This window comes from Argopecten irradians, chromosome 3 (genome assembly GCF_041381155.1).
Source record: "Argopecten irradians isolate NY chromosome 3, Ai_NY, whole genome shotgun sequence".
Taxonomy (NCBI): domain Eukaryota; kingdom Metazoa; phylum Mollusca; class Bivalvia; order Pectinida; family Pectinidae; genus Argopecten; species Argopecten irradians.
Genome location: NC_091136.1, coordinates 13,105,896 through 13,118,256, shown reverse-complemented (window position 1 = coordinate 13,118,256; position 12,361 = coordinate 13,105,896). Strand labels below are relative to the sequence as shown.

At 35.3% G+C, this 12,361-nt stretch overlaps 1 protein-coding gene across 1 annotated transcript; it reads right to left on the bottom strand.

The window, feature by feature from the left end:
- Positions 1-6,674: 6,674 nt before the first annotated feature.
- On the bottom strand, positions 6,675-10,950 carry LOC138317588 (uncharacterized). The gene is made up of 2 exons (XM_069259364.1): positions 10,544-10,950; positions 6,675-9,391 (listed from the first exon to the last, which is right to left on the bottom strand). Exons 1-2 carry the CDS (start codon positions 10,553-10,555, stop codon positions 8,657-8,659), a joined length of 747 nt encoding a protein of 248 aa, XP_069115465.1. The 5' UTR covers positions 10,556-10,950; the 3' UTR covers positions 6,675-8,656.
- Between the last annotated feature and the right edge of the window lie 1,411 nt (positions 10,951-12,361).

Below are 12,361 nucleotides of genomic sequence, written 5' to 3'. Positions count from 1 at the left end.
TCTATTCTGAATATCGAGTTGTTGAATGATAGGAGCTTGCTAGAATAGTTCGGGATAAGTACTGTGTATGGCTATCGAAGTGGTATCCGGATATTTAAATTGTATTCGTTTTGTTTCTGAGTACATCCTTAACCAGGGTTGTTGCAATGATTGATTTTGTTGAAGCGTCTTGATGAGGGAGAAAATAAACAGGAACGATTGCAGTAGATATAGGACATCGTCAAGTTTTGCTATAAATATATTCTTAGATGCATGCAAGTTCCATCTCTCGCATTGATAGTATGATTACTGTCACAGAGGTACATGCAAATTATGTACAATTTGTGGTGTCTATAACGGAAGATGATACCATTGGTTGTTAGGTCACCTGACCATAGGCGATAGTCTTTTGTCCGTCGCCGTGCGTCGTGCATCGTCCGTCACATTTTCTTGTGAACTAGATAACTTGAGTAAATTTGCACCGAGCTTAATAAAACTTTGTATGTAGATTATGTACAATTTGTGGTGTCTATAACGGGAGACGATACAATTGGTTGTTAGGTCACCTGACCATAGGGCGATAGTCTTTTTTTCCGTCGTCGTGCGTCGTGCTTCGTCCGTCACATTTCCTATTATTATTGAACCATGTGAACACGATAACTTGAGTAAATATACACCGAGGTTAATGAAATTTTGGATTAAGACTAATATAGGAATGATTTCGGACGAGGTTTGGCCCTGTAATAAATCAATAACAGTTCTACAGCAGCCAATATATACAATAAATTAAGGTTACTGCCAGTAACACTAAAGGAAGCTCTAAGGGTTTAGCACTTTGCAGAATGATAGGAAGGACTTGTCGGGTATATATCTTTATAACTCACTTAAAAATCGTTGCGTACAATAATATATGATAGAGAACTTCTCTAAACTATACAACACACTTTGTGAAGGGAGACAATCCCAATAAGCAATCACTATAATACACAAAGCGCTACACACCTAATGCTGATCGCGTACTTGCTCTACTGCATCGTAAAAGGCGACTTAATTAACGATCTTTTTATTCTCTTCTTCCTAAATAACTTTGTTCTTCCTAATGTCTCCCTTCAATCTGTTTGAGGTCGACAACTGAGAAATGGATTTAGATTTATGACTAAATGTAGACGATTTTGTTGTTTTTCAGTCAGTATGGTTAGTATATAGTGTTTCATGTTTGTAATCACATACTGCATACAGACAATATATTACATTTTGAATATAGCATGTTGTGTCTGTCAGGTTTGTTGGCCTCAGGATGGCACGATGATACATGTACTATTAGACAACAGGTGTGTTTACACTCTTACTGGGTCGAAAGATGGCTTAGTGAATGTACATTAATCAAAGTTCACTCAAATTCACATCCATGTTTATATTTTTTATAGTTTACAGGTCATGTTATTTCAATAAATCGATTGCTTTGAAAATGCACCTTTTCTATACCAGGATTGCAATGCAAGAAAAAAAAACTTACACGTAACGTTACACAACTATTTTATCGCAACTGTTTTTGTGCGTTAATGAAATCAAAGCAATATGAAGAGATCTATGCTATGTATACATATCTACTATCATATGTAGTCAATTTTAATATTTAGTACATATAACAAAGAATATTTAGCATCAAAATTACATCGGTCACGTGTTTCAATCATTCGCTGTGTGGAATTGATGTCGTAGAAATAGTAATAAGACCTCACGGGCTAGACAACACAATCAATCAATCAATCAATCAATCAATCAATCAATCAATCAATCAATCAATCAATCAATTATGAATGAATCAATCAAACAGTCGTCGTATAATTATTTCATCTCTCTTGAATACCGTTATACAATGTTCATCAATATTCAGTCAACTTTAGGGTCATAATATTACAACTATATTTCAAATACGAAATGATTTTAAACTAAACGTCAACAATGAAATCGATCCACATACATGCTAGTGTATTCGTATATAAATAGGCAGTGGTTCTTGACTGGTATAAATCCAGTCATTAATGATACTAAAAATTCGGTATTGAAAAGACACCAACAATAAACCGTGTGTTCTCAGACGTTAAAAGCGATATATATTAAGCTGTTGCCGAGATTTGCTCTTTGGCATTCATTGGAATCCCTTATATCAAAGATTAATGTTTAAAGAATTGAAAAGCGTGCATAGGTTGCTACAGTTATCTTCATGACTCACATGACAACACCCGAGATATGGCAGCGTTTTATCTCGGCGATATGTACGCCATTGTATGACTACCGGGTTTCATAAAGTCATTTGCCTTTTCGTCGTCAGGTCAGATAACCTGGTTTTACAGTCTAGGGTGAAAATATTTCATGGTATTTACGTTAGCGTCGACGTCATCGAAACGTTTATAAACCTGGTGATAACTGACTTGTGGTCGGGAGGCCTAGATCCCCAGTGTAAAGGACAAGACATATATAGAAACTATTGTAAAACATGTGTTTGAGCTAATAAAACAAAAATGTGCCATTAAGTTTACAATCTCATATGGTTCATATTTACATAAAAAAAACCTAATAATATAGGCAGGTTTAGCGGACTTATTTACAAACGTTCCAACCGATTCCAAGTTCACAGTGTACACGAAGATTGAGGTTACAGAATCTCAGAACAAAACCTAAATAGTATGTGCGACTTGATTAATGTGAGGTGAAAAATGCGAGTTGAAAAGCAACTTCCCGGTGAAGGACCAATCAATATTAATCCAAAATAAAATAGAATTACGAATCTCTTTCATTTATAAAATATATGTCATACATCATAAGGCATTGTTGAAGTTTTTGAAAATTCCGTCATTCTCCGGATGGGCACACCCTAGTATACATCACTTGACATTCTTCCGGCATATAAACTTTTCGAGATAACAGCACTTAGAGCTTGTCCCATGGATTTCGCCAACTCCGAGGTAGTAAACTTCAGACTTAATTGCTACTTAAACTATATTATATGATACTTGTATGAACTTGCAAAATCAACTTCCATATCGCCACAATGGACATTATGTCTTGATCTCTCCATATATGGTAATCTGCAATCTTAGTTTTTTCTTTGTTTAACGATAATCTCCACTTTCTACTATGTTTAATTTTGGATTGTAGCTCCTTTTCAGTTTCGGCTTTGAGAACAATGTCATCTACTTATAACAAAATGCCAATATGTATTCCTAGACAATTAGCCTTTAATTCTTCAGCAAAATTGGATAAAAATCGTTGAAGAAATATTACATCCTTGTTTTACTCCCGTTATCAACTCTAACAGTGCTTCTGACGTCATCGTATAGTGACGTAATAGCTTTCAGAAAAATCCCATCAACTTCAACATTTTTTTTAATTTGTACCACAGACATTACTGATTAACCGTATCGAAAGATTTTTTGTGTTTACAAAACAAAATGTTGATTTTCTGGATATTTTCCAATTATTTATTTTATACAGAGTATATATGATCAACACAACTTCGGTTTCTTCTTAATTCATTCTGTTGATCACTTAGGATATCGTTGTTTTCCAACCACTTGGTGAGTCTCGCGTTGAGAATGTAAGTGTATACTTAACGCGGAACTGATAAAAGAACATTACCCCTGTATGATAGTGGGTCTCTACTGTCGACTCCGTCCTTTGGTATAGGCTGAATGAGATCAAGTCTCCAATCATTTGGTATAGTATGATTTTTAAAAAATAATCCTAAAAAAACCAATGCACTTCTCGTTTCTCGTTATGCATGAACTTCAAGATGGCGGTCACATCAAAGAGAAAATATTAGGTGTGCAATGGCCAGTTAAACCATCCACAGAGCTCTAAGTCGTCCCGAACTCAGTTCTTGATGGCCTGGTGACAGCGTTACATATCAAACTGGATCACCCAAGCAGACATCAAATGCAGCTTGTCAAGAAAAGACACTTATCGCTCTCGTTTGTGACTAGTTATCTCAGACATTAATCCGCCAGTCCTCAGAACAACCCCATATGCTGTCGGTGTTTCATTCGCTACCGATGTTCTCAAACGCAACCGCCAACAAACTCGCCAACTTCGAGAAACAAAAATATCTTACACATCATCCTGCCTGATTACTAATAAAAAGCGTTATACGCTTCGTGATGGATTCTTGCGACTCGCCCTTGAATAACACCCCCTCGACGGCCCTCATGCCATTATCAGAGTAGACCCTGCTCCAAGTTTCATTACTCTACGGGATGATAGGTCCTTGATAGGTTTTGTCTAGAAATTAAGATCAGACGAATAAAGAACAAGAACACTCGCCGAACTAGAAGATAAACTTCTACGCCAAGAACCTGGTGGAGGACCTGTTACTGAAGTTACTCAGTTAAATTCTCGTATTCGTGGATCTGGTCTATCTGCACATGATGTTGGACACAACGCAGTCAATTACACATAACCAATTACCAATTTCTGACAGAGACAACATTCATCGAACAGAACAACCGCCACGAAACCAATCATTGGTCTAGCAAAAAGTGAAAATATCCCAAACAGGCTGGAATTAGTGTTAGTGTATCTGTACAGATAGGAACAAAACTAAAGCTCGTAATCGTTACCTAGTTGTATCAATCCCAGGAGGATCGGAATGGTGTTTCATAAAGAAATTTACTGGTAACCAATTACACTCAACATCGTACAAAATTAAAACTCTATGTTTTATATACCAACCCGGAGCAAGTTTACAATTAAACATATTCCGGAGTTTAATGATGGATATGATGACACACCAGGTGTTGTAACCAGACCGCCGACTCCATTAGACATACCAACCCTTTGTCCACCTCTGCAATGACTGCACATCCTACTCGTGACTCTCCAGATATCCCTATTCTTATCTATGAACTGGACAGTATTACGTGTTGCGACAGCCCACCTGTCGTTAACACTCCGGCTGAGGAGAATACTCATGTAAAACCCGATGATGGTGTTACCCCTCTCACTCTTGCCATACGACCACGACGATATGCCCGATCACCAAATTATCTGAACGATTACGATATTTCATAATGATAGCATGTGCTTATCAGTTATTAGCGCTTTCTTGGTAAAAACATTTCTTGTGCCCATAAGCATTGATTTGGCGTTAGTGTGACAAATGCAAAGTTTATGATGCAAATTGTTTTTGACTTTCGTGATTACAGAGTAACTAGAGCTGTTCCAGAATTAGTGTTATTGAAAACTGCAAATCTAACGTTTCGAAGTTAATTATGCACTTGAGAGTTATGTCTTCAAAGAAGGAAGAAACCATCACCACCATATTATGTAACATTACATATAGATACTCTTTATTTGCAAGCGTTCAAGTGATTTGGACCAGCTGCCAATATAATCAGCTGACCAAAAACTGAATATATGTTACGGAATAAAATGTCTTTCTTCTAATATGGGGGTTTTGGACAAGGATAGAGTGTGAATATATGAATAAAAAATAAACAGAAAATTAGGTTCCGTCATTTTCATAAATTGTACGTTTTAATATTGCATAATTAATGGTTACTGAAACATCTGGATGCATCCTTTCAGGCCATGTCTTCAGTCACATTACTTTTGCATACATATAGAGGTCTTTTATAGAGCCAAAAGCCTGTGTTAAACCTTAATGATTCGATTGATCAATACACAAAACTTAACGACCTACGGTCTATATAACGATTTAAATTTAGTTCTCTGATTAAAGATAAGATAAAACGGCATTTAAAGATCTCAATTGTGTTTTTTGGCAGGTGTGACAGAGGACAGACGTATACAATAACTATTTATATTGCCAAGGTGCGTTTGATTTGTTTTAAAATCACAAAAAGATATCATTTTAACCAACGAATATAAAATTTCAATCCACAATGATAAGGAACATTAGATACATTCGGACGAGACCACGTCCATTAACGTCTTGTACTAAGGTCATTCGATACATTTGGAACAGGCGGTTCTATATACGTAAAGGGTTTCTATATAAGTTAGATTTGGAATCTATTCCCTTTGATCAGATCCATGACACGCAGAACTAATGACGTCACGGATTTTTTTCTGTGGAATAAATTGATAACCCCTCGTTAATTGACGTTGGGTTTTGTTTTGTATTTTAGTATAGCCTCTATATCTTGTTGAATCAGTAATTTAAGAAATAATTGTTTATTTTCGTTCTTGACTGCTGTATGGAAGGCATTTTAAATGTTGAAATATATGTCAAAATGCAGTACACACAACAGTGAACGACAATAAATGAACAACATTTCTGATACACATTTCGACATGTTTTTCATTATTGCACTATAAATCGTACAGAGAAACAAAATGTGTTTATCCTTAAGGTCAGATGAGTTCAGAAACGGATTGAATAATGTGTGATTCAAAAATTTCTGCGTCATATTTATATCAAATCTCCTTTGTTAAAAAATTACATGTTCGAATTATATATTTATTACATTTGCATGAACTTTTTTACAGACTCTGAAATGATGGCATTTAGGTGTGGATTTTCCGATTCGGTGCCTAAAGATCTCATTCACTTTAAAAAAAAAACTACGCGTCAGAATAATATTAATACAAAAAGAACGTCTTAGTCGTTCTTAACATTATATAGTGAGTTCTTATGGTGCTATGTTAGAGATTGAACAATCACAGAACCAAAATTCTATTTAAACAGTACTTTATTACTGAAACATGTAGAACCTGATGACACGAAATACAAAAATATGCAAGATTCCCTCAGAAAATCTAGTCGAAACAATAACAGAGCTACTGCTGTAGCGAACAAATATTTCACTTTCGATCAAACCCGGTCGAGTTTTTAACTTTATCACCAGTATTTAATCAGAGAGATGCACTTGTCATGGATATAATGATGACAATATCTTGGCAAAACTCGACCGAAATTTTGGAATCTTTCGGTTATGAAAATTACACGCAAAACGTCAGATGCATCATACAAATGTATTTTAGAAAAGTCAGAAGTGAAATATATTTTACACTACAACAGTAGCTTAATTATAATGATGAACATAACGACAAGACAAGCAAATAACAAGATGTCAATTGTAACATGATGCTGTCACTAATCCGTCAAACATTAAGTTATTCATTACAATATAAAGTCAGTTAATCAATTCATAATTGCAATATAAAGAAGCATAGAAGGATATATTGTCATCAAATGATCACATTTAAAAGTATGATTTATTGATTAACTTTTACAGTTTTGTACACAGACAGGGCAGCATGGACGGCTAATATAATATTTACACAAATATTAACACCAGAATTAGGATCAATCGACTCCAACACTTTCTGAATATGAACACACATAGCTCTTGGGGTTATTGGCGTAAAACCCGTGTCTTAAGGCATAGCATCAAATGATTCAAGTTATGAAACTCTGTTAAATTATCTGTTACAAACTCTTCAGGCGCCATATGTTTTTATTTATATGGCAGACTGTATATTAACAATGATTTTAGTGGGCTTGGACATGGATAGCCCACAATTACCAGTATCACATTCGTCCCACTCGTGTAACATCGATCACATAACCACAAAAACAATTTTACAAAAAAAAATGATGAAAACATTTAAATCTAATTTCGCTATTGACTGGATTTGTGGTGTTTTGGTAAAATTGTTTATGGAAAGAAATATGGGTAAGATGCTCGAAGGAAATCTCGAACTGAAGATGAGACAATGATAGAGAAAGAAGAAATAGAGAGGGTGGGGGGTTTAAAATATTATACGTAGATATCTCTCTCGGATATAGCACTCGGATCATTGCCAACTAGATATATTGACAAAATATAAAAATGTTTTGTTCATGGCCTATAGTCACCGGTTTTCTGTTCCGATGACAGTTGGGTTTTGACTTCGAATAACAGCAATCTAATAAATCTACTAAGTACTATTATATAGACCACAAAATATGACACTATACCAATTTATCCTGCGACCAGCATTGGTGTTGTCGGAATACACCTACAACATATAATATTGCTGTATTCGATAGTCACTGAAAGAGAACAACTGTATCTTAGAGTTTCAGCACGACTGACATACTCATGCGCTACGAAATGTTTTTTTTTTTTTTTTTTTTTTTTTTAAACGGACATGTTTGTAACAGTTCAATCGTTTATCTAACTTCATATATTTTGATAAATGCTACAGAATTAAAAAAAATATATGGTTAGTGTCTTCAAATGTAAGCTGTATTTGTGGATCAGGTAAGAAAGAATGCTCGCCTTTACGTTTGTGTTTCTAAACCCGGACCGAAAAACAGCTTATATTTGAAGACACTGATCATGTATTTTGTATGTCCATGCTTAAATAACGTTACAGTAAACTATGTATACGATAATCTCCCTCGGGTGAACTACTGGGAATTAAATCATTTACATTGTATGCAGCAGTCACTGGTTTTTTAAACCTAGAATTCACATAATGATAATTGCAGGCCAATAATATCCAAATTATATTCATGTCCTGTTGTGTATGTTTGCTACACGTGCACAGCTGGTCACGGTATTTGTCTGAACTTTTTTAACGTATTTAGCACGACAAAGTTACATAATCAAATACGTTTGTGATTAAATGTGATTTGGCAGTATCGACGTTCACTTGGAACACGTTTTCACAAGTCAGTATCTTCGACAGGTTCTTCAGTAACAAAACTGTCCTCGGAACAGTTTAGATATGGCAGGGTGAGTGACGGTGATGGGGCACAGGGCCGTATTGGAATGTCCTCGTATGATAGGGGAGGTAACTGTTTAGAAAAATTTTTGGTATTTGGTTTAACCCCATGCAATGTTTTTGGTGTTTTGTATGATTCATTAGAATGTCGAGGAGGAACAACATTGTTTCTGTTACTCTCAAACACAAGGTTGCCATTTTGCATCTGTCCATTCCAAGAGCTAAGAATGATATGGTCCTTAGTCCTTTCCCTAGCTAAAGTTAGCACTTCTTGGAGCATCGGGTCCTGTCGCGGGTCCTGCTTATTGTTCACGAATGTTACATCACTATCCACATAAGTATCGTCATATGGAGAATTGGGATGTTCAAATGTAGAGGTCAGTCCAGTTCTGTTGCTTTCACCGATACCCGGGAGGGGCACTCGTTTCTGTAGGCGGATATTTGTTGGTTGTCTTTCATACTGATAGTTGCGGACGAATCTCATGAACTCCTCCGTGCCAGAGTCAGGTCTCCTATAGGCAACCTTCCTACTTTGATTCTGATGGTCCTGTCTCGGCGATAAAGATGGTTGTGGTTGCCTTATATTATCAGTGGTCAGCCGATCCACCAACTGATTGGTCCTTCGTCGAGGACTTAGGAGTTGCAGTTGGCCCAAAGAGTCTTCACCACTCAACACCTGGAAAACAAGTAGAACTCATTGCATTATAACAATAAGTTAAAAATCCATCCAGGATTATCTATACAAACTATTTTAATACTGTATCACATAAACGTAAAAGTTTAAGACATAGCATGCACCACCATCAAAACATAGATATCCAGTTTTTCTTTTGAAAGACCATTTTTGGCTCATGACATTTTCGACTAACGGAATACTTCTACTAAGTCAATGAAAAAATTTGTTCCAATGCCCTCGAATCATAACTATTTTGATATGTTATTGTCAAGCTGGATATGTTATTCCCAGATACTACAATGAACTATCATATTATGTAGTGGTAGACAGAATACCAAGAATTGAAATGAAAATCCTCAGATTTGTTGCCCATAATTCTGTTAAGCAAATTGAATTTGTTCCAATGTCCTCGAATCATAACTACTTTAACATGTTGTTGTCAAGCTGGTTATGTTAATCCCAGATGCTACAATGTTATGCAGTGGTAGACAGAAAACCAAGAATTAAGTTCAATTTGCTTTTAACAAAATTAGGGGCAACAAATCTGAGGATTTTCATTTCAAAAGAATTATTAGTTCTGTGCCTTTTCCCAAATATCTCACTACTTTAAATTGCATTTTAATTGTTTGAAGACCATAACAAGTTACAAAGTTCTTGTTTAAACAAAATAACAGTACAAACTTATAGTAACTGGACAGGAAATTATAAAGTAACGGGACAGAGAACTGGGCCCGGCACCATGAAACTTTTTCAGACAGATATTTTACTCAAATCTGTCTGAGAACAGTTTTGTGTTGCCGGGACCCGATACTTTTGTGTCTTTTCAAAAGAGGCATTCAAATACATAAAATATCACTATACCTAAAATATGAGCACAATATATATCATGATTTATCAATTTGGTTTAAAAGAAAGAAACCCATCGACCACTGGTCAGTACCTTGTAACTGCTTAACGTAAGACACGAGCAACATACCTAAAGTAAAACTGTTACCGTAAACAATAATATCAGAACATACGAAAATTTAATTGGACCAAAACGAGAAAAAAAGCTACTTGTAGCTATGAATTTCCAAAACCAATAAATAACTCGCTATGAATAAATTAAAAATAAAAAGGAATAAAAAATGTAATAAAATAAAAGAGCATTACCTGATAAACCATATTGAATTCCGCAGTCACAAAAACGCTATACAATATCAATACTTTACTTATCCGTGCCTAGGTATGCACTACAGTTTCCATATCAAAGCAATACTCTCCACAATGTAAGTGTGTGTTCAAAACATCAGGTAATAGATAGTTGACATTTAAAGTGAATGGCAAACACACTAAATCCCTTTTTGTCAATATTCGTGTCACACACTGCTGCTATTGAACTGTGATTTTGTTTTTCCACAACCCTCAAGAATAGCTCCTTACAGATTTAATACAGTATCTATATACCAATGTTTCACCGTTCAGTTGTATTTCTTCGTCCTTTGTGAGTCAATGCAATGTCAGTTCTGTGATTCAGGAGACGAAAGACTCCACCCGATTGTCTAAATGAGCCCACGTAGCTTGCGATAACAATGGTTTGAGTATATATAGCAATAGGCCTTTTGAATATTAATGTATCTGTATTGGCTAGATAAGTAAACACTATTGTAAATAGCGATGGTACGCCTGACTTGGTGACCAAAGCTCGGCGTGATCCCAACTACGCTTTAAACAAAGGACTGTCTGCGTCACATCTCTTACTGGTATAATTAAGACAGCCGAATATCTTTCAAAAACGTTCTTTAAGGCGCCTAGTCATGGCGTGCTTGGACATCAACCAAAATTCATCTAACACTCTTAATAATAATTAGAGCTTGTTAGAGCTCATGATATCACAAATATGCCGTGTTTATTTCAATACTGTATATCGCTTTATATTCGCGGGTCCATATTTCGCGGTTCCCTATATCGGACATATTGTAGGTGCGTTAATGACTGTCTGAATATTTCGATGTTTAGAGTTCGTTGATTTCAATGAGAACGCAAAAATAGTTATAATAACACACACACGAAAATTAACCGTTAAACAGTTACTGTATTAGTTTATTCTAACCAAAAGCTAAAATGTCAAGTACATATGTACATGTATTTAAATTGCATAATTAAGTATTTCAGCATTTACAAATTAATAAGATTAGGCTTGAATTCAAATAATTTAAGTTTGCCTGTTACGAGCATTTTCATTGGCTCATAAATCTTTCTTAAAAGAAAAAAATGGCGTCGACGTTTGTAACGTCGCTTCTGATTGGCTGAGATGACGGTGTAATGATTTCATAAAAAGTGTTCCAAAATGAATTTTTTTTGTATATTGAAGAAATTATCTTTAGTAAACTGAATTATAAGGATTAATTTGAATAGATTTTTATGTTATGGAGATATAACACTAAAAGTCTGAGTGACCTCTCATCATAACCGCTTCGCGGTTTATTAAGAGTACACTCAGATTTTTGTGTTATATCTCCATTACATAAAAATCAGGTTAATCCTTACTTCAAATGAAACATCAACAGCTTTTTTGTTAATATGTTTCGATATTGTATCACGTTTATGTCTATGCAAAAGTATCAGTAATTACTATGAGGGACATTAAGTTGTCCTATCATGTCGTGTGCAGAGGTCGTAGGTTGAAAAAATATGAATTTGAATGGAGCTTAAATAGTGGTATTGATATTTATCGCCGAAAAAAGAGGTAGGTGTCTTCTGTGAAGAGGTCGGGAAACAGTTATCGAATGGTATCATTCTTTTTATCAAAATCGCCACGCTTAAAGCATATTTATAAAATGATTAATGCAGTTAAATGATGATTATTGAAAGCGAAGTTATGTTGATATGTATAATTTCCAACATAAAATACGTTTTGAAGTTTTCCCTTATACATATAGCGTAATGATACACGTACAGTGATCAGTGAGGGCTCTACATGATGTGGCA